Genomic DNA, 23271 nt, shown 5'->3' on the forward strand with positions numbered 1-23271 from the left:
ATAGTATAGTATAGTATAGTATAGTATAGTATAGTACAATAGAATATAGTAAAGTATAGTATAGTATAGTAGAATAGAATATAGTATAGTATAGTATAGTATAGTATAGTATAGTATAGTATAGTATAGTACAATAGAATATAGTAAAGTATAGTATAGTATAGTAGAATATAATTGAATAGAATATAGCATAGTGTAGTATAGTATAGTAGAATATAATTGAATAGAATATAGCATAGTGTAGTATAATAGAATACAATTGAATAGAATATAGCATAGTGTAGTATAATAGAATATAGTAGAATAGAATATAGTATAGTGTAGTATAGTAGAATATAATTGAATAGAATATAGTATAGTATAGTAGAATAGAATATAGTATAGTATAGTATAGTACAATAGAATATAGTAAAGTATAGTATAGTATAGTAGAATATAATTGAATAGAATATAGCATAGTGTAGTATAGTATAGTAGAATATAATTGAATAGAATATAGCATAGTGTAGTATAATAGAATATAATTGAATAGAATATAGTATAGTATAGTAGAATAGAATATAGTATAGTGTAGTATAGTAGAATATAATTGAATAGAATATAGTATAGTGTAGTATAGTAGAATAGAATATAGTATAGTATAGTATAGTATAGTACAATAGAATATAGTAAAGTATAGTATAGTATAGTAGAATATAATTGAATAGAATATAGCATAGTGTAGTATAATGGAATATAATTGAATAGAATATAGTATAGTATAGTAGAATAGAATATAGCATAGTGTAGTATAGTATAGTAGAATATAATTGAATAGAATATAGCATAGTGTAGTATAATGGAATATAATTGAATAGAATATAGTATAGTATAGTAGAATAGAATATAGTATAGTGTAGTATAGTAGAATATAATTGAATAGAATATAGTATAGTGTAGTATAGTAGAATAGAATATAGTATAGTATAGTGTAGTATAGTATAGTACAATAGAATATAGTATAGTATAGTATAGTATAGTAAAGTAGAATATAATTGAATAGAATATAGTATAGTATAGTAGAATAGAATAGAATATAGTATAGTATAGTATAGTATAGTATAGTATAGTATAGTACAATAGAATATAGTAAAGTATAGTATAGTATAGTAGAATAGAATATAGTATAGTATAGTATAGTATAGTATAGTATAGTATAGTATAGTACAATAGAATATAGTAAAGTATAGTATAGTATAGTAGAATATAATTGAATAGAATATAGCATAGTGTAGTATAGTATAGTAGAATATAATTGAATAGAATATAGCATAGTGTAGTATAATAGAATACAATTGAATAGAATATAGCATAGTGTAGTATAATAGAATATAGTAGAATAGAATATAGTATAGTGTAGTATAGTAGAATATAATTGAATAGAATATAGTATAGTATAGTATAGTAGAATAGAATATAGTATAGTATAGTATAGTACAATAGAATATAGTAAAGTATAGTATAGTATAGTAGAATATAATTGAATAGAATATAGCATAGTGTAGTATAGTATAGTAGAATATAATTGAATAGAATATAGCATAGTGTAGTATAATAGAATATAATTGAATAGAATATAGTATAGTATAGTAGAATAGAATATAGTATAGTGTAGTATAGTATAGTAGAATATAATTGAATAGAATATAGTATAGTGTAGTATAGTAGAATAGAATATAGTATAGTATAGTATAGTATAGTACAATAGAATATAGTAAAGTATAGTATAGTATAGTAGAATATAATTGAATAGAATATAGCATAGTGTAGTATAATGGAATATAATTGAATAGAATATAGTATAGTATAGTAGAATAGAATATAGCATAGTGTAGTATAGTATAGTAGAATATAATTGAATAGAATATAGCATAGTGTAGTATAATGGAATATAATTGAATAGAATATAGTATAGTATAGTAGAATAGAATATAGTATAGTGTAGTATAGTAGAATATAATTGAATAGAATATAGTATAGTGTAGTATAGTAGAATAGAATATAGTATAGTATAGTATAGTATAGTACAATAGAATATAGTAAAGTATAGTATAGTATAGTAGAATATAATTGAATAGAATATAGCATAGTGTAGTATAATGGAATATAATTGAATAGAATATAGTATAGTATAGTAGAATAGAATATAGCATAGTGTAGTATAGTATAGTAGAATATAATTGAATAGAATATAGCATAGTGTAGTATAATGGAATATAATTGAATAGAATATAGTATAGTATAGTAGAATAGAATATAGTATAGTGTAGTATAGTAGAATATAATTGAATAGAATATAGTATAGTGTAGTATAGTAGAATAGAATATAGTATAGTATAGTGTAGTATAGTATAGTACAATAGAATATAGTATAGTATAGTATAGTATAGTAAAGTAGAATATAATTGAATAGAATATAGTATAGTATAGTAGAATAGAATAGAATATAGTATAGTATAGTATAGTATAGTATAGTATAGTACAATAGAATATAGTAAAGTATAGTATAGTATAGTAGAATAGAATATAGTATAGTATAGTATAGTATAGTATAGTATAGTATAGTATAGTACAATAGAATATAGTAAAGTATAGTATAGTATAGTAGAATATAATTGAATAGAATATAGCATAGTGTAGTATAGTATAGTAGAATATAATTGAATAGAATATAGCATAGTGTAGTATAATAGAATACAATTGAATAGAATATAGCATAGTGTAGTATAATAGAATATAGTAGAATAGAATATAGTATAGTGTAGTATAGTAGAATATAATTGAATAGAATATAGTATAGTATAGTATAGTAGAATAGAATATAGTATAGTATAGTATAGTACAATAGAATATAGTAAAGTATAGTATAGTATAGTAGAATATAATTGAATAGAATATAGCATAGTGTAGTATAGTATAGTAGAATATAATTGAATAGAATATAGCATAGTGTAGTATAATAGAATATAATTGAATAGAATATAGTATAGTATAGTAGAATAGAATATAGTATAGTGTAGTATAGTATAGTAGAATATAATTGAATAGAATATAGTATAGTGTAGTATAGTAGAATAGAATATAGTATAGTATAGTATAGTATAGTACAATAGAATATAGTAAAGTATAGTATAGTATAGTAGAATATAATTGAATAGAATATAGCATAGTGTAGTATAATGGAATATAATTGAATAGAATATAGTATAGTATAGTAGAATAGAATATAGTATAGTGTAGTATAGTAGAATATAATTGAATAGAATATAGCATAGTGTAGTATAATGGAATATAATTGAATAGAATATAGTATAGTATAGTAGAATAGAATATAGCATAGTGTAGTATAGTATAGTAGAATATAATTGAATAGAATATAGCATAGTGTAGTATAATGGAATATAATTGAATAGAATATAGTATAGTATAGTAGAATAGAATATAGTATAGTGTAGTATAGTAGAATATAATTGAATAGAATATAGTATAGTGTAGTATAGTAGAATAGAATATAGTATAGTATAGTGTAGTATAGTATAGTACAATAGAATATAGTATAGTATAGTATAGTATAGTAAAGTAGAATATAATTGAATAGAATATAGTATAGTATAGTAGAATAGAATATAGTATAGTGTAGTATAGTAGAATATAACCCAGCCATTAGGGGGGCACAAGAGTACTCTTAGCGCCGGTCCCAAGCCCGGGTAAATGGGGAGGGTTGCGTTAGGAAGGGCATCCAGCGTAAAACATGTGCCAAATCAAATATGCGGATCACAAATGAGAATTTCATACCGGATCGGTCGAGGCCCGGGTTAACAACGACCGCCACAGGTATCGTTAGCCGACAGGGTACCGGTGGAAATTGGGCTACTGTTGGCCGAAGGAGGAGAAGGAGAGGAGGAAGACGTCTACAGAGACGGCAGGAAAAGGAGCAGTGTAGGAGAGTAGAGGTTCGGGTTGGTACTTTAAATGTTGGTACTATGACGGGTAAAGGGAGAGAGATAGCTGATATGATGGAGAGAAGAAAGGTAGATATGCTGTGTGTTCAGGAGACCAAGTGGAAAGGGAGTAAGGCCAGGAACATTGGAGGTGGATTTAAACTGTTTTATCATGGTGTGGATGGAAAGAGAAATGGTGTAGGGGGGATTCTGAAGGAAGAGTACAGTAAGAGTGTAGTGGAGGTGAAGAGAGTTTCTGATAGGGTGATGATCGTGAAGGTGGAAGTTGAAGGGATGATGATAAATGTCATCAGTGCCTATGCTCCACAAGTTGGCTGTGAGATGGAGGAGAAGGAAAGATTCTGGAGTGAATTAGATGAAGTGGTAGATGGTGTACCTAGGAAAGAACGATTGGTGATTGGGGCAGACTTTAATGGGCATGTAGGTGAAGGGAACAGAGGTGATGAGGAGGTGATGGGTAGGTATGGTTTTAAGGAGAGGAATGTGGAAGGGCAGATGGTGGTAGATTTTGCTAAAAGGATGGAAATGGCAGTGGTGAACACGTATTTTAAGAAGAAGGAGGATCATAGGGTGACGTATAAGAGTGGAGGAAGGTGCACACAGGTGGATTATCTTCTGTGTAGGAGATGCAACCTGAAGGAGATTGGAGACTGTAAGGTGTTGGCGGGGGACAGTGTAGCTAGACAGCATCGGATGGTGGTCTGTAGGATGGTTTTGGAGGCGAAGAAGAAGAGGAGTAAAGTAAGGTTTGAAAGAAGAATAAGATGGTGGAAACTGAAGGAGGAAGAGTTTAGTGTGAGGTTCAGGGAAGAGGTCAGACAGGGGCTCGGTGGTGGTGAAGAGGTGCCGGATGATTGGGCAACTACTGCAGGAGTGATGAGGGAGGCAGCTAGAAAAGTACTTGGTGTAACATCTGGAAATAGAAAGCAAGACAAGGAGACGTGGTGGTGGAATGAGGAAGTGCAGGAGAGCATTAGGGGAAAGAGGTTGGCAAAACAGAAGTGGGATCGACAGAGTGATGAGAAAAGTAGGCAGGAGTACAAGGAGATGCGGCAGCAGGTTAAAAGGGATGTGGCGAAAGCCAAGGAAAAGGCATATGAGGAACTGTATAAGAGGTTGGACACTAAGGAAGGAGAAAAGGATTTATACCGATTGGCCAAGCAGAGGGACCGAGCTGGGAAGGATGTACTGCAAGTTAGAGCAATAAAGGATGGAGAGGGAAATGTGTTGACTAGTGAGGAGAGTGTGTTGAGAAGATGGAGGGAGTATTTTGAGCAGCTGATGAATGAGGAAAATCAGAGAGAGAGAAGGTTGGAGGATGTGGAGTTGGTGAAGCAGGATGTAGATAGGATTAGTAAGGAGGAAGTGAGAGCAGCGATTAAGAGGATGAAGAATGGAAAGTCGGTTGGACCAGATGACATACCGGTAGAAGCGTTGAGATGTTTAGGAGAGATGGCAGTGGAGTTTTTAACCAGATTGTTTAACAGGATTCTGGAAGGGGAGAAGATGCCTGAGGAATGGAGAAGGAGTGTGCTGGTACCGATCTTTAAGCATAAGGGAGATGTGCAGACCTGCAGTAACTACAGGGGAATTAAGTTGATCAGTCACACCATGAAGTTATGGGAAAGAGTAATGGAAGCCAGGCTGAGAGAAGAGGTGACCATTTGTGAGCAACAGTATGGTTTCATGCCGAGGAAGAGCACCACAGACACATTATTTGCTTTGAGGATGTTGATGGAGAAGTATAGAGAAGGACAGAAGGAGCTGCATTGTGTATTTGTGGATTTAGAGAAAGCGTACGACAGGGTGCCGAGAGAGGAGTTGTGGTATTGTATGAGGAAGTCAGGTGTGTCAGAGAAGTATGTGAGGGTGGTGCAGGACATGTATGGGGACAGTGTGACAGCAGTGAAGTGTGCAGTAGGTACGACAGACTGGTTCAGGGTGAAGGTTGGACTGCATCAAGGATCGGCCCTGAGCCCTTTCCTGTTTGCAGTGGTGATGGACAGGTTGACGGACGAGGTCAGACAGGAGTCTCCCTGGACTATGATGTTTGCAGATGATATTGTGATTTGTGGTGAGAGTAGAGAGCAGGTTGAGAAGAGCCTGGAGAGGTGGAGATATGCGCTGGAGAAAAGGGGAATGAAAGTCAGTAGGAGTAAGACAGAGTACATGTGTGTGAATGAGAGGGAGGGCAGTGGAGTGATGCGGTTGCAGGGAGAAGAGGTGGAGAAGGTGGAGGAGTTCAGGTACCTGGGGTCAACAGTGCAAAGTAATGGAGAGTGTGTTAGGGAAGTAAAGAAAAGAGTGCAGGCAGGGTGGAGTGGGTGGAGAAGAGTGACAGGAGTGATTTGTGATAGAAGAGTATCTGCAAGAATGAAAGGGAAAGTTTATAGGACTGTGGTGAGACCTGAGATGTTGTATGGATTAGAGACAGTGGCATTGAGTAAAAGACAGGAGGTGGAGCTGGAGGTAGCAGAGCTGAAGATGTTGAGATGTTCATTGGGAGTGACGAGGATGGACAAGATTAGAAATGAGTTTATTAGAGGGACAGCACATGTAGGATGTTTTGGTGACAAGGTGAGGGAGGAGAGATTGAGATGGTTTGGACATGTGCAGAGGAGGGACATGAATTATATTGGTAGAAAAATGTTGAAGATGGAGCCACCAGGTAGGAGGAGAAGAGGAAGGCCAAGGAGGAGGTTCATGGATGTGGTGAGGGAAGACATGCAGGTAGTTGGTGTAAAAGAGGCAGATATAGAGGACAGGGTGGTATGGAGATGGATGATCCGCTGTGGCGCCCCCTAATGGGAGCAGCCGAAAGAAGAAGAAGAAGAAGAAGAAGAAGAAGAATAGTAGAATATAATTGAATACGAATTAGTAGAATAGAATATAGTATAGTGTAGTAGAATAGAATAGAATAGAATAGAATAGAATAGAATAGAATAGAATAGAATAGAATGGAATTCGTTCTGTAATAGATTTAGTCTGTTGTAGTAAAGATGGCGGCGGTGTCGGTGATTTAAACTAAAGCGAGTTTAAAAATCACAAAAGTAGAAGGCGCATGCGCGTCTATCCGTTTTGTACTTTTTACGCGCTGAACTTCCGGTACACTTCCGTAAAGAGACCTTTTTATTCACAGGACACAGTATTTCAATACCCCCTGACAGCAGCAGTTCCACAGTGTAAAGTTTCTCCGGATACAGGAGCTGAGATTGGGGGAGTGGATCATGGCGGCGGAGACGGTATGTGTACAGAGACATCAGGGTCATGCTGGTTTCCTCCTTCTGTGTGTAGTGTGTGGAGCTGCGAGCTGGTGTTCAGGTCGCTAACTAACCGGTGTTCAGCCTTGCTAGCTGTGTGTGTGTGTGTGTGTGTGTGTGTGTGTGTGTGTGTGTGTGTGTGTGTGTGAGAGAGAGAGAGAGAGAGAGAGAGAGAGAGAGATACTTCTTTAGACACTTCTTTAATAAATCAGATATCACATTTGTATACCTGCACGTGTTTATTACAGTTCTGTTCCCTTCAGCAACACGTGACTGCATGATGATGATGATGATGATGAAGGCTCTGGTCAGTGTGGAGCTGTGAAATAATTAGAAGTAATTCTACAAAAAAAAAAAAAAAAAAAACGTACAGATTTGTTTCATTATTCTATTGTCCTTGATGTCAGAGTGTAAGGGACCGTCTCAAAAGTACACAACCTACATTCCCCCTTCTTCTTTTTTTCTTCTTTTGGCTTCTCCCATTAGGAGTCTCCACAGTGGATCATCCGTCTCCATACACCTCTGTCCTGTACATCTGCCTCTTTCACACCAACTACCTGCATGTCTTCCCTCACCACATCCATAAACCTCCTCCTTGATCTTCCTCTTTTCCTCCTTCCTGGTGACTCCATCCTCAGCATTCTTCTACTGATATACCCCATGTATAGATACTGCTGTCACACCGTCCTCATACATGTCCTGCACCACCCTCACATACTTCTTTATCACACCAGACTTCCTCATACAATACCACAACTCCTCTCTTCACCCTGTTGTATGCTTTCTCTAAATCCACTGCAGGTCTGCACATCTCCCTTATTCTTAAAGATCAGTACCAGCACACTCCTTCTCCATTCCTCAGGCATCTTCTCACCTTCCAAAATCCTGTTAAACAATCCTGTTAAAATCTCCACTGCATCTCTCCTAAACATCTCCACGCTTCTACCGGTATGTCATCTGGTCCAACCGACTTTCCATTCTTCATCCTCTTAATCGCTGCTCTCACTTCCTCCTTACTAATCCTATCCCCTTCCTGCTTCACATCTCCACACCATCCAACCTTCTCGCTCTCATTTTCCTCATTCATCAGCTGCTCAAAATACTCCCTCCATCTTCTCAACACACTCTCCTCACTAGTCAACACATTTCCATCTCCATCCTTTATTGCTCTAACTTGCAGCACATCGTTCCCAGCTCGGTTCCTCTGTCTGGACAATCGCTACAAATCCTTTTCTCCTTCCTCAGTGTCCAACTTCTCCTACAGCTCCTCATATGCCTTTTCCTTGGCTTTCACCACATCCCTCTTTACCTGCTGCCGCATCTTCTTGTTCTCCTGCCTACTTTTCTCATCACTCTGCTGATCCCAATTCTGTTTCTCCTTCTGCTCTCCTGCACTTCCTCATTTTACCACCACGTCTCTTTCTCTTTCTTTCTATTTCCAGATGTCACACCAAGAACCTTTTTAACTGTCTCCTTCATCACTTCTGCAGTAGTTCCACAATCATCGAGCGCCTCTTCACCACCACCGAGCTCCTGTCTGACCTCTTCTCTGAATCTCACACTACACTCTTCCTCCTTCAGCTTCCACCATCTTATTCTTCTTTCAGTCTTCACTCTCCTCCTCTTCTTCTTCTCCTCCAAAACCATCCTACAGACCACCATCTGATGCTGTCTAGCTACACTGTCCCCCGCCAACACCTTACAGTCTCCAATCTCCTTCAGGTTGCATCTCCTACATAGAACATAATCCACCTGTGTGCACCTTCCTCCACTCTTATACGTCACCCTATGATCCTTCTTCTTCTAAACGACCTACAATCCTAATATTAATAAATTAATGAATTTATAGTTATTACTTTATTATTTTTACTTTTACTATCAAGTGTATTTATTTATTGATTTATTTATTTATTTATCTGAACTGATTAGAATTATACACAGTTATATTACAGATTATAAATATTGAATTCTAGTATAATTTTATTTTTATTATAGTTTTGTGAATCTCACTGTATAAAAATATCTGATTTATAATTTTTATATAATATAAGTTTTATAAATATTTAAAAATAAAAATATTGATTTTAAACATGAATATAACTGTAGGTTTTAGTCAGTAATGAATTAAACGGACAAGAATATTATTTTAGATTTAAAAATATTTATTTTATTTATAGATTACTTTGTTAAAAAGTGTAAAAAGTTACTTTTATATTTAAATGTTATATTTTTTAAGGAAAATAAATATCGTTTCTGTTTTTATGTGAAATGTAATAAAGCTTGGACATTTGTACGAGGTTTAAAACAGATGCAGGTTGTTTGTTTGTTTGTTTGTTTGTTTGTTTGCATTGTGATTCGCTGTGAAGCAGAACACAATTTGTTTATGGAGCAATGGAACCAACACGTCTCCTGTTCCACACTTCAACACCGTGCAGTTCCGTCTGGACTGCAGGTCATCAGGATCGACTTCACCGTACAGCAAGATGATAAGATGAAGCGCACGTCTGCGTTCTGTACGTGTTGTTTAGAGAGCAGACAGACGTCTGGAGTGATATCTATCATGGAACCACCTGCCCAGTCCCTGCACCTCAATCCTACTGATCTGCTCTGAAATGAAGAAGAACATCTCCATCTAGTGAAGAACATCTCTGGAGTTTTACAAGAGACACAGCAAAGAGTTTCAGGCATGGAGGTTGAAACTCTCACTGCAGTGTGTTATCAGGACACGTGTGTGTGTGTGTGTGTGGGGGGGGGGGGGGTGTTTTGAGTGTGATCACATCATACAGAGTTAAAAGGAAAGTTCAGAGCGATGTACTTGACCCGGACCCCGGGGCCCCATGCGTGTAAATAAAGGAGACATTTTGTTCCCTGATGAAAGTGTGGAGTCACGTCCTCACGTTCTCGTGTCCTCGCGGCTCAACACACACCTTTCACACTCTGCTATTTTTAATTTTAGGACTTGAATTGACGTGTTTTTCTCTCGGAGCTTCACCAATACAGCCCTGAACTCCTTAACCCTGTTCTAACTGTGTGTGTGTGTGTGTGTGTGTGTGTGTGTGTTACAGTTACGGGTGTGTCGGCGTCACTTCGCTCTGCTGCAGAAATATTCAAATCTCACAAACACTCGAATGCTGCTGTACAAATCCTTCAGCACACAGAGGTGAGAGAGAGAGAAAGAGGGGGAGAGAGAGAGAGAGAGAGAGAGAGAGAGAGAGAGGGAGAGGTAGAGAAAGGAGATGGATGGACACAAAGGCAGAGTGGGACAGATAGCAACAGAAAGGCAGACAGATGAAGAAATGAGTGAACCGACAGTTTGAGAAATGAACCGAGGAAGAGAAAAGGATGAAAGGATGGACAGATTAATGGAAAGAATGACTAGACAGACAAAGAGAGAAAGAGATGGCCAGACAGCAGACAGACAAACAGATCTGGGCAGACAAATTGAGAGAGAAATAGACAGACAGACACAGAAATAGACAGAAAGAGAAATGGAGAGACAGACAAATGTGCAGACACATTTTTGTGGACAGACAGACAGTAAATTAGATGGACAGACAGACAGAAATAGACAAATGGATGGGCAGACCGAGAGAAGGAAAAAAGAGAATGACAGACGGACGTGTGATTTAGAATCACAGTGTGAACCTTGTTGTTTCTGTAGGAGTGGGCGGAGTCTTCGACCCCTGAGGAAGCTGCTGATTGGTGTGTCAGTGGGTGTTCCTGCGGTGGTGGGCGTGCACTACGCTCGCTCTGACCCCAGAGACAGGAGGAAGATGAGGATCTTGTTAGAGGGAACAGGACGCTTCTGCAGGTGAGGGTGGTGACAAACTCATACTTAAAAAGAGAATTTGTATTCTTTATCACCACTTTATCTGTGTCAAGCTGCTTAGAGACAATGTTCATTATTACACACGCAGTACAAATAAACATGCATCGAATTAAATTAACAGAGTGGATCAGGGTCAGGAGGAGTTCTGGGTTAAGATGTTATGGATCAGGGTGGGGTTCTGAATTAGTGTGTAAGTCAGAGTGGGGTTCTGGGTGAAGATGGAGTACCCAATCATGACAGTTGTGTGGGGGGTTTAGGGTGGAGTTGTTTGTGTGGGGGGGAGGTGTGTGTGTGTGTGTGTGTGTGTGTGTGTGTGTGGGGGGGGGGGGGGGGTAAGTAGTGAGTAGAGTTGTGTTTGGTGGGGGTTGTGGATAGAGTAGTGGGTGCAGTCGTGGGTAGAGTTGTGTGGGTGGGTGGAGTAGTGGAAGGTTGTGGGTGGAGTAGTGGGGGGGGTTGTGGGTTGGGTAGAGTTGTGGGTGTGGATGGAGTTGTGGGTGGGTGGAGTAGTGGAAGGTTGTGGGTGGAGTAGTGGGGGGGTTGTGGGTTGGGTAGTGGGTAGAGTTGTGTGTGTGTGTGTGTGTGGGGTAGTGGGTAAAGTTGTGTGTGTGGGGTTGTGGGTAGAGTTGTGGGTGTGGGTGGAGTAGTGAGTGGAGTTTTGTGTGGGGGGGTTGTGGGTTGTTTAGTGGGTAGAGATGTGTGTGTGTGTGGGGATGGGGGCGGTTGTGGGTAGAGTTGTGTGTGGGGGTGGTTGTGGGTAGAGTTGTGTGTGGGGGGGGTGGTTGTGGGTAGAGTTGTGTGTGGGGGTGGGGGTTGTGGGTAGAGTTGTGTGTGGGGGTGTGGATTGTGGGTATAGTTGTGTGTGGGTGGAGTAATGGGTGGAGTTGTGTGTGTGTGGGTTGTGGGTAGAGTTGTGTGTGTGTGTGTGGGTTGTGGGTAGAGTTGTGTGTGTGTGTGTGGGTTGTGGGTAGAGTTGTGTGTGTGTGTGTGGGTTGTGGGTAGAGTTGTGTGTGTGTGTGTGTGTTGTGGGTAGAGTTGTGTGTGTGTGTGGGTTGTGGGTAGAGTTGTGTGTGTGTGTGGGTTGTGGGTAGAGTTGTGTGTGTGTGTGGGTTGTGGGTAGAGTTGTGTGTGTGTGTGGGTTGTGGGTAGAGTTGTGTGTGTGTGTGGGTTGTGGGTAGAGTTGTGTGTGTGTGTGGGTTGTGGGTAGAGTTGTGTGTGTGTGTGGGTTGTGGGTAGAGTTGTGTGTGTGTGTGGGTTGTGGGTAGAGTTGTGTGTGTGTGTGGGTTGTGGGTAGAGTTGTGTGTGTGTGTGGGTTGTGGGTAGAGTTGTGTGTGTGTGTGGGTTGTGGGTAGAGTTGTGTGTGTGTGTGGGTTGTGGGTAGAGTTGTGTGTGTGTGTGGGTTGTGGGTAGAGTTGTGTGTGTGTGTGGGTTGTGGGTAGAGTTGTGTGTGTGTGTGGGTTGTGGGTAGAGTTGTGTGTGTGTGTGGGTTGTGGGTAGAGTTGTGTGTGTGTGTGGGTTGTGGGTAGAGTTGTGTGTGTGTGTGGGTTGTGGGTAGAGTTGTGTGTGTGTGTGGGTTGTGGGTAGAGTTGTGTGTGTGTGTGGGTTGTGGGTAGAGTTGTGTGTAGAGTTGTGTGGGTTGTGGGTAGAGTTGTGGGTAGAGTTGTGTGGGTTGTGGGTAGAGTTGTGGGTAGAGTTGTGTGGGTTGTGGGTAGAGTTGTGGGTAGAGTTGTGTGGGTTGTGGGTAGAGTTGTGGGTAGAGTTGTGTGGGTTGTGGGTAGAGTTGTGGGTAGAGTTGTGTGGGTTGTGGGTAGAGTTGTGGGTAGAGTTGTGTGGGTTGTGGGTAGAGTTGTGGGTAGAGTTGTGTGGGTTGTGGGTAGAGTTGTGGGTAGAGTTGTGTGGGTTGTGGGTAGAGTTGTGGGTAGAGTTGTGTGGGTTGTGGGTAGAGTTGTGGGTAGAGTTGTGTGGGTTGTGGGTAGAGTTGTGGGTAGAGTTGTGTGGGTTGTGGGTAGAGTTGTGGGTAGAGTTGTGTGGGTTGTGGGTAGAGTTGTGGGTAGAGTTGTGTGGGTTGTGGGTAGAGTTGTGGGTAGAGTTGTGTGGGTTGTGGGTAGAGTTGTGGGTAGAGTTGTGTGGGTTGTGGGTAGAGTTGTGGGTAGAGTTGTGTGGGTTGTGGGTAGAGTTGTGGGTAGAGTTGTGTGGGTTGTGGGTAGAGTTGTGGGTAGAGTTGTGTGGGTTGTGGGTAGAGTTGTGGGTAGAGTTGTGTGGGAGGTTGTGTGTGCGGGTTGTGGGTAGAGTTGTGTGGGAGGTTGTGTGTGCGGGTTGTGGGTAGAGTTGTGTGGGAGGTTGTGTGTGCGGGTTGTGGGTAGAGTTGTGTGGGAGGTTGTGTGTGCGGGTTGTGGGTAGAGTTGTGTGGGAGGTTGTGGGTGTGGATGGAGTTTTGTGGGAGGTTGTGGGTGTGGATGGAGTTTTGTGGGAGGTTGTGGGTGGAGTTGTGAGGGGGATTGTGGGTGTAGTTGTGTGGGGGGGGTTGTGGGTTGTTTAGGGGGTAGAGATGTGAGTGTAGAGTTGTGATGGTAGAGATGTGTGTGTGTGGGGGCGGTTGTGGGTAGAGTTGTGTGTGGGGGTGGAGTAATGGGTGGAGTTGTGTGGGAGGTTGTGGGTGGGGATGTAGTAGTGGGTGGAGTTGTTTGGGAGGTTGTGGGTGGAGTTGTGTGGGGGGGTTGTGGGTTGGGTAGTGGGTAGAGGTGTGTGTGTGTGGGGGGGGGTTGTGAGTAGAGTTGTGTGTGGGTGGAGTAATGAGTGGAGTTGTGTGTGTGTGTGGGGGTTGTGGGTAGAGTTGTGTGTGAGGTTGTGGGTGTGGATGGAGTAGTGGGTGCAGTTGTGTGGGAGGTTGTGGTTAGAGTTGTGTGGGGGATTGTGGGTGTAGTTGTGTGGGGAGGTAGTGGGTAGAGGTGTGTGTGGGGGAGGGGGTAGTGGGTGGAGTTGTGTGGGAGGTTGTGGGTGGGGATGTAGTAGTGGGTGGAGTTGTGTGGGAGGTTGTGGGTGGAGTTGTGTGGGAGGTTGTGGGTGGAGTTGTGTGGGGGGGGTTGTGGGTTGGGTAGTGGGTAGAGGTGTGTGTGTGGGGGGGGGTTGTGAGTAGAGTTGTGTGTGGGTGGAGTAATGAGTGGAGTTGTGTGTGTGTGTGTGTGTGTGTGTGTGTGTGTGTGTGGGTCGTGGGTAGAGTTGTGTGTGAGGTTGTGGGTGTGGATGGAGTAGTGGGTGCAGTTGTGTGGGAGGTTGTGGTTAGAGTTGTGTGGGGGATTGTGGGTGTAGTTGTGTGGGGGGGTTGTGGGTTGGGTAGTGGGTAGAGGTGTGTGTGTGGGGGAGGGGGTAGTGGGTAGAGTTGTGGGGGGGGGGGTTGTGGGTAGAGTTGTGGGTGTGGATGGAGTAGTGGGTGGAGTTGTGTGTGTGTGTGTGTGTGTGTGTGTGGAGTAATGGGTGGAGTTGTGTGTGTGTGTGCGGGTTGTGGGTAGAGTTGTGTGGGAGGTTGTGGGTGTGGATGGAGTAGTGGATGGAGTTGTGTGGGAGGTTGTGGGTGGAGTTGTGTGGGAGGTTGTGGGTGGAGTTGTGTGGGAGGTTGTGGGTGGAGTTGTGTGGGAGGTTGTGGGTGGAGTTGTGTGGGAGGTTGTGGGTGGAGTTGTGGCGTGGGAGTTGTGGGTTGTTTAGGGGGTAGAGATGTGTGTGTGTGTGTGTGTGTGGGGGGGGGGGGGCGGTTGTGGGTAGAGTTGTGTGTGGGGGTGGAGTAATGGGTGGAGTTGTGTGGGAGGTTGTGGGTGTGGATGTAGTAGTGGGTGGAGTTGTGTGGGAGGTTGTGGGTGGAGTTGTGTGGGGGGGTTGTGGGTTGGGTAGTGGGTAGAGGTGTGTGTGGGGGGGGGGTTGTGGGTAGAGTTGTGGGTGTGGATGGAGTAGTGGGTGGAGTTGTGTGTGTGTGTGTGGGGGGGTTGTGGGTTGTTTAGAGGGGTGAGTGGAGTAATTTAATTCAATTCATGTTTATTTGTTTTGCGCTTTTAACAATGAACATTGTCTCAAAGCAGCTTTACACAGATAATGTGGTGATTAAAAGTAAATATGTTCTTTGTAAGTACGTTTGTCCCTGATGAGCAACTGTGGCAAGGAAAAACTCCCCGAGATGTCATAAGGAAGAAACCTTGAGAGGAACCAGACTCAAGAGGAAACCCATCCTCATCTGGGTTGCACCAAATGTCCATTTGAAGCAGATATACGATGTTGCGGGGTTCAGTGATGACGATCAGAAGCAAACTGCACTCCCGAGTCAGTGCAGCAGACCACCGACACCAACTACAGTCCAATCCATCCTCAAAGCACCCGTTCTACTCCGGAATTACATGGAACCACCCAAGGTGTTAAAGAGAGACCATCCCAAGCTGCACAGAAGTGTGAAGATCCACGGAGGGGAGAGGGGCAGGAACAGTGGTCACTGGAGCCTCAGGAGCATGTTTAACTCGACCGAGAGAGAGAGAGAGAGAGAGAGAGAGAGAGAGAGAGAGAGAGAGAGAGAGTGAAAGAGAGAGAGTGAGTAAAAGAGAGGGGGAGAAGAAAGGAGTGAGTGAGTGAGTGAGAGGAAGAGAAGGATATGGATTATTAAGTGTCCCTATTGGTGTATGAAAGTTAATGTCGCTGTGCAGTTTGGACTCCGGCAAGACTCGCTATGGCAGCATAACTAAAAGGGAGAACCAGAAGGAAACACAGACATGAGGGATCTCTGGGATAAGAGACGACCCACCACACCACCATCAACAAACCTGAGTGATGGGTGGAGGTGTGTGTGTGTGGGTTGTGGGTTGAGTTGTGTGTGGGAGGTTGTGGGTGTGGATGGAGTAGTGGGGGATTGTGGGTGGAGTTGTGTGGGGGATTGTGGGCGGAGTTGTGTGGGGGATTGTGGGTGGAGTTGTGTGTGTGTGTGGGCGGGGTTGTGGGTGGAGTTGTGAGGGGGGTTGTGGGCGGAGTTGTGTGGGGGATTGTGGGTGGAGTTGTGTGGGGGATTGTGGGTGGAGTTGTGTGTGTGTGGGCGGGGTTGTGGGTGGAGTTGTGAGGGGGGTTGTGGGCGGAGTTGTGTGGGGGATTGTGGGTGGAGTTGTGTGGGGGATTGTGGGTGGAGTTGTGTGTGTGTGTGTGTGGGGGGGGGTTGTGGGTGGAGTTGGGGGGGGATTGTGGGTGGAGTTGTGTGGGGGATTGTGGGTGGAGTTGTGTGTGGGGGATTGTGGGTGGAGTTGTGTGTGGGGGATTGTGGGTGGAGTTGTGTGTGGGGGATTGTGGGGGGGGGTTGTGTGTGTGTGTGGGGGGGGGTTGTGGGTGGAGTTGTGAGGGGGGTTGTGGGTGGAGGGGGGGTTGTGGGTGGAGTTGTGAGGGGGATTGTGGGTGTAGTTGTGTGGGGGGTTGTGGGTGGGGTTCAGGGTCAATACAGACACTGGGAATATGGGGAATGAATGTGCATAAAATCTGATTCACGTGTGAATGATTTCAGATCTCTGTATGTCGGATTGCTGATCTCGGTGGATTATTGGTGGACGTCCAACGTGGTTCTGCGTGGCGTTGATGAAGTATGACCCAGATTCTGTTCTCTGCTTTAATCATGTTCTAAAATTCGTCTCTTTCCTTGAGACTCTGCAGCCTTCTGAAAGTTAATTAGACTGGATGAATTTCGCCACACACACACACACACACACACACACACACACACACACACACACACACTAGACTGCACAGATTGCCCTGATTGTGTTTCTGATTGCACGTTTAAAGCTTCTCCGTGTGCAGGAAAGGACTGAATTCACGGCTGCCATGTCGGCGTGTCACCAGCGGGCGGCAGACAGCATATTTGAGGGAGCAGTGAGGAACGGTGGAGTGTACATTAAATTGGGACAGGGCCTGTGCTCGTTTACCCACCTGCTCCCTCCGGAGTACATCCACACGCTGCAGGTCCTGGAGGATAAAGCGCTGAACCGCCGCCACAAAGAGGTGACGGGAATAATGTGTCTGGCGGGGAGCCGAGAGAATGAATACTATCCTCACTGACTGTGTGTGTGTGTGTGTGTGTGTGTGTGTGTGTGTGTGTGTGTGTGTGTGTGTGTGTGTGTGTGTGTGTTCCAGGTAGACGCTTTATTCCTGGAGGACTTCAACTCCACGCCCGATCAACTCTTTAAGACGTTTGAGTACGAGCCCGTAGCAGCTGCTAGTTTAGCACAGGTGCACAAGGCAGAGCTGCATGACGGGACCCCTGTGGCTGTAAAGGTGAGACGACCCACCATCTGATGATGATAGACTGTTAGAGCCAGGAAATGAGAATTAAACCAGGAATGGTTGTGTTCCAACCTTTGTGTGTGTGAGTGTGTGAGTGTGTGAGTGTGTGAGTGTGTGAGTGTGTGAGTGTGTGAGTGTGTGTGTGTGTGTGTGTGTGTGTGTGTGTGTGTGTGGGGCGGGGGGGGGTCATGTGACAGCACTGTGATTTGCGGTTCTTCTGTATGCAGGTGCAGTATATAGACCTCCGAGATCGCTTCGATGGAGACATCAGGACGCTGGAGATCCTGCTGGATATAGTGAAGTTTATGCACCCGAGCTTCGGTTTCCGCTGGGTCCTAAAGGTCTGTGTGAGGTCACGACACGCACTGTTACGTGAGAACTCGCATCTAAACACCATAAGATGTCTTTCACTGCGTCCTCACTGTCCACCGAGACTGTACACAAAGCGTAACACACAGCCTTAACACACACACACAGCCAAAGCCGTAACACATGTACAAAGCTGTAACACACACCCATAACACACACACACACACACACGTAAGACACACACATAGACACACCCATAAGACGCACACAAAGCCGTAACACACCCGACTGAACAGTTATCAGTAATGTTGGTGTGATATTGTCATATATTGACAGCAGTGCGTGTGTGCGTGTGCGTGTGCGTGTGCGCGTGCGCGTGCGCGTGCGCGTGTGTGTGTGTGTGAAACCTGCAGGACCTGAAGGGAACTCTGGCGCAGGAGCTGGATTTTGAGAACGAGGGCAGGAACTCTGAGCGCTGTGCCCAGGAACTGAAGCATTTCAAATTCATCGTCATACCAAAAGTGTTCTGGGAGCTGACCAGCAAGGTACTGAGATCACACACACGTTACACACTCGCCATTACACACACTGTTATACATGCGCTGTTACACACAGACCATACACTATTACACATACACTGTTACACACACAGTTGCATGCACAGTCATAACCCTAACCCACACTAATAAGCGCTGTTACACACACACACACACACTAATCCTCAGCTCTGCTCCTAACACTAGCGCGTCCTCACGGCCGAGTTCTGCCATGGATGCAAGATCAACAACAGCGAGGAGATCAGGAGGCAGGGCCTGAGTTTAAAAGACGTGAGTAACACACACTTTTACTGCAGTCCATCATCATCATCATCATCATTAACAACATGTTTCTGCTCATGCTCCTCAGACTGCAGAGAAACTGATCAAGACTTTCGCCGAACAGATATTTTACACCGGATTTATACACGCAGACCCGCATCCAGGAAACGGTAATGTGTGTGTGTGTGTGTGTGTGTGTGTGTGTGTGTGTGTGTGTGTGAGAGAGAGGAATGAATGTAATAAACATGATAAAATGAATAAAGAAACAAAGACAGTGGGGAGATTGTAATTGTGTGTGTGTGTGTGTGTGTGTGTGTGTGTGTGTGTGTGTGTGTGTGTGTGTGTGTGTGTGTGTGTGTGTGTGTGTGTGTGTGTGTGTGTGTGTGTGTGTGTGTTACAGTGTTGGTAAGAAGAGGTCCTGATAAAAAAGCTGAACTTGTTCTATTAGATCATGGACTGTATGAACACCTCAGCAAAAGGTAATGCCCGCAAGCTCATTAATATTCACGAGCAGCTCATGAATAATGAACACACTGCACTCAGCTCTACTGTTTTCTGTTGTTCCATTTAACGCTGTGTGTTTGCTGTGGTGTGTCAGAGACCGAGAAGCTCTGTGCCAGCTGTGGCGCTCCATCGTCCTCCGAGACGAAGCCGCCATGAAAAAATCCTCCAATGACCTCGGGGTCAAAGGTTAGCTCAAATATTAGTACATTATTCCACAGAATAAAGTGTTTAATCATCCTGCTCCAAACGCTACAGACATTCAGGTTCAAATCCTGCAGAAGGATTCACCGGTTTCTTCCCCGGGGAACCCTCCACCACAGACACCGTTTCTATCCTCTACTAACGCCTCGTATCTCCATCACATCAGACTACTTCCTGTTCTGTGAGATGCTCCTCCAGCGTCCAATCAACATGCGCGAGTTGGGTCTGGGGAACATCCTGAGCCGCGAGGAGACGTCCTACATGCGCACCATGGCCGCTCAGCGCTTCGACAGCATCATGGAGGTGCTGAAAGCTCTGCCTCGACCCATGCTGCTCATCTTCCGCAACATCAACACAGTGCGCAGCATCAACGTAGCGCTGGGAGCTCCAGTAGATCGCTACGCCCTCATGGCCAAGAGGTCACAACAACTACACAAACTACATACAATAAATAATACAGTACACTACACAAACTACACACTGTATACAGTACACTACACAAACTACACACTGTATACAGTACACTATACAAACCACACACTGTATACAGTACACTACACAAACCACACACTGTATACAGTACACTACACAAACTACACACTGTATACAGTACACTATACAAACTACACACTGTATACAGTACACTATACAAACTACACACTGTATACAGTACACTACATACAGTACACTACACAAACCACACACTGTATACAGTACACTACACAAACTACACACTGTATACAGTACACTATACAAACTACATACTATATACAGCACACTACACAAACTTCACACTATATACAGTACACTACACAAACTACACACTATACAGTACACTATACAAACTACACACTGTATACAGTACACTACACAAACTACACTGTATACAGTACACTATACAAACTACACACTGTATACAGTACACTACACAAACTACACACTGTATACAGTACACTACATACAGTACACTACACAAACCACACACTTTATACAGTACACTACACAAACTACACACTGTATACAGTACACTATACAAACTACATACTATATACAGCACACTACACAAACTACACACTGTATACAGTACACTATACAAACTACATACTATATACAGCACACTACACACTGTATACAGTACACTATACAAACTACACACTGTATACAGTACACTATACAAACTTCACACTTTATACAGTACACTACACAAACTTCACACTTTATACAGTACACTATACAAACTACACACTGTATACAGTACACTACACGAACTTCACACTTTATACAGTACACTATACAAACTACACACTGTATACAGTACACTATACAAACTTCACACTGTATACAGTACACTATACAAACCACACACTGTATACAGTACACTATACAAACCACACACTGTATACAGTACACTATACAAACTGCATATCATTTATAATACATTATTATAATACACTACACACTGAACCTGAACTTTTGAGGTTTGATTATGCACTCACTCTCTCGTGTGTGTGTGTGTGTGTGTGTGTGTGTGTGTGTGTGTCAGTGCTGTGCGAGGTTGGGGTAAAGCCAGAGCAGACGAGTCGAGGCTCCTGCCCCGGGCCACTCTGTTGCGCTGGATGTGGAGTTTCTGGGAAGATGTGAAGTTTGAATTTGCTTTAAGGTGAAGAAAGTTTAATAATTATGCATTAAACCACTTGTAGACTTGAGGCCACACCCCGTGCCTGAGTCCTGTCATCTTATGGTGTGTGTGTGTTTTCCAGGTCAGAGATGATGATGATGAGTTTCACTCGTGGTTTGCTGCAGCTTTTGTCCTACTGTGGTTTCATTTCCCTCAATCAGGAGATGTATCAGTACCTCAAATAGCCAAAGACTTTATTTACTTCTTGTGGAGCTTTTTTTTTTTTATATATATATATATATATATATATATAAGTTTCACTTCCTGTCTCCCAGCTTTTCACATTTACTTTACTTAATTTAGTAGTTTAATGAATGAAGCCCAGTGCATCACTGCAGGAGTTATTATAATACTGGAGAAACCATGATGTGGTGCTGCAATTACAATATCTATAACATCTCATTTAATATTCTAATGAAGAATAATAATACGCTATAATTGTTTCTTTATAATTGTATATATATATATACACACACACACACACACATTTTATATATATATATATATATAAAAGCAGGGGAAAATAAATGAATGAATATATATATATATTCGGGTTGTCAATTGATTACAATATTTGTGATTAATCACATGATTGTCATGAGGGAACTCGTGATTTAATCAGAAATAAATCGCACATTTTTCTGTTCTAAATGTACCTTAAATTAATACTTTAAGTTTTTAATAAACATGTACAGTACATGAATATGGACACTTTATGCAAATATATGTTGACTATGGTTTTAATAACAACATTAAACATTTACAGGTATATTTAGTCTTCATGTTTTAAGTAATTCTGGTGTTTTAAATGACGTAAATCATCAGGACACAAAACGGAACTTTCACTGTGTTTCCACACGGACGGTTTTAATTGCCGGATTTTGGTGCTGATTTGAGACATGGCGCATCAGTAAAACGAATGTTTAGTGATAAAAAAAATTTGTTGTTTTTTTTAATATATCTGAGTAAAGAAAAGACGTCGTGAATAAACGTGTTGCGTTGAAGGTTTTAATTTCGCCTCACATTTATTTATATTTTTAATAAAATAGTAAAACAGAAATGCTGCATTAATCGTGCCTTAATGAAATTTGTTCTGTTAAAATGAATTTGCGTTAACGCTGTATTAACACACTCATTTTAACAGCCCTAAAATATATATATAAATGTGTGTGTATGTAATTCAATATAAATACACACAGCATTGATCTTCAGATGGATCAGTCTGAGACACACATCACTCCAAACGTCGTGAGATGTCAGTCAGGAGACGCTGAAGACACAAAGAACAAAAAATAAAATGTGCCTCTGGTTTAAAGAAACCGAAATTCTTTGCATTTGCAGAAACCCAACTGTGAACATGGTGAAGCACGATGGTGGTAACAACATGCTTGGACAATACTGAGTCCTAAACCTGGTCTCAGTCGCTCATTCACCTGCATGACGCTGTTTTTTTTTTTCCTCTGATGTTTCCAGGACACTTCAATCACACAGCGATTCACTCAGAGAAATCTCAAAGGGTTTCACTCTTCATTTTTTGGTGGAAGTTCTTCTGCAGTCACAAACTTTATATTTTTCCCTTTTGACTTTAGTATTATGGGATGTTCGACGCAGACCAAAAATCACAGCGTAACGCTACAGCACGTGGGAAAGTTCAGAGGGGTTACATACTTACGCACAGCATTTCTCTGACACATTATTTAGTATGACAGCTGGCGAGATCATCTGGATTCATCTGAAGATGATGTTCTTTGATTTTCAGTCCTGTCTTTTTTTGACTGCAATGTGCAGTCAAAATTTTGTGGACACCTGACCATTGGATCCTTCAGTCTCCATTCACTGTTATTATACGCCTCCACTCTTCTGGGAAGATGTTCCACTAGATCATGTGGAGATTCATTCAGACACAAGGGTGTTAGTAAAGCCAGGTACTGATGTGTGAGAAGGTGAGGAGGTTCCTGGGGTGCAGTCAGCGTTCACATTTATTCATGTTCAGTAGGTTTGGAGCTCGACAGCTGGAGATCTTCAACTCCAGCCCATGGAAATATATCCACACATTGTGCATCCACTTTATTCGCCCCAGAAATAAACAAACATTATAATATATTATAATATAAATAAGTAGATGTTGCTATAATGGAAGGAAGGAGAAGTTCTGTGAAGACGACTGCAATGATTTTTTTATTATTTGTGATTATTGTTGATTTATGAAATAAAGGAAGTTAAAACCTCCTCCCTCCCTCTCTCCCGCTACCTTCCCCCCCTCTCCCTCTCTCCCTCTCTCTCTCTCCCTCTCCCCCTCTCCTGCTCTGATGGAGGGATGAGTAAATCATACTGTATATTCACAGGGACAGTAACAGAAACACCAACTGTAGTGTCC

At 42.2% G+C, this 23271-nt stretch overlaps 1 protein-coding gene across 2 annotated transcripts; it reads left to right on the plus strand.

The window, feature by feature from the left end:
- Nucleotides 1-7088: 7088 nt before the first annotated feature.
- Nucleotides 7089-23124, plus strand: adck5 (aarF domain containing kinase 5). Of its 2 annotated transcripts, XM_083524480.1 has the most exons (15): nucleotides 7089-7243; nucleotides 10327-10421; nucleotides 10923-11072; nucleotides 16609-16684; nucleotides 16902-17102; nucleotides 17235-17375; nucleotides 17612-17725; nucleotides 18107-18238; nucleotides 18437-18520; nucleotides 18600-18681; nucleotides 18912-18990; nucleotides 19110-19201; nucleotides 19383-19635; nucleotides 20760-20876; nucleotides 20977-23124. In XM_083524480.1, exons 1-15 carry the CDS (start codon nucleotides 7229-7231, stop codon nucleotides 21077-21079), a joined length of 1734 nt encoding a protein of 577 aa, XP_083380606.1. In that variant the 5' UTR covers nucleotides 7089-7228; the 3' UTR covers nucleotides 21080-23124. The 2 variants fall into 2 exon arrangements, with proteins under 2 accessions (XP_083380606.1, XP_083380607.1); XM_083524481.1 differs by lacking the exon at nucleotides 10327-10421.
- Nucleotides 23125-23271: the final 147 nt, after the last annotated feature.

This window comes from Silurus aristotelis, assembly GCF_946808225.1.
Source record: "Silurus aristotelis genome assembly, chromosome: 21".
NCBI classification, from domain to species: domain Eukaryota; kingdom Metazoa; phylum Chordata; class Actinopteri; order Siluriformes; family Siluridae; genus Silurus; species Silurus aristotelis.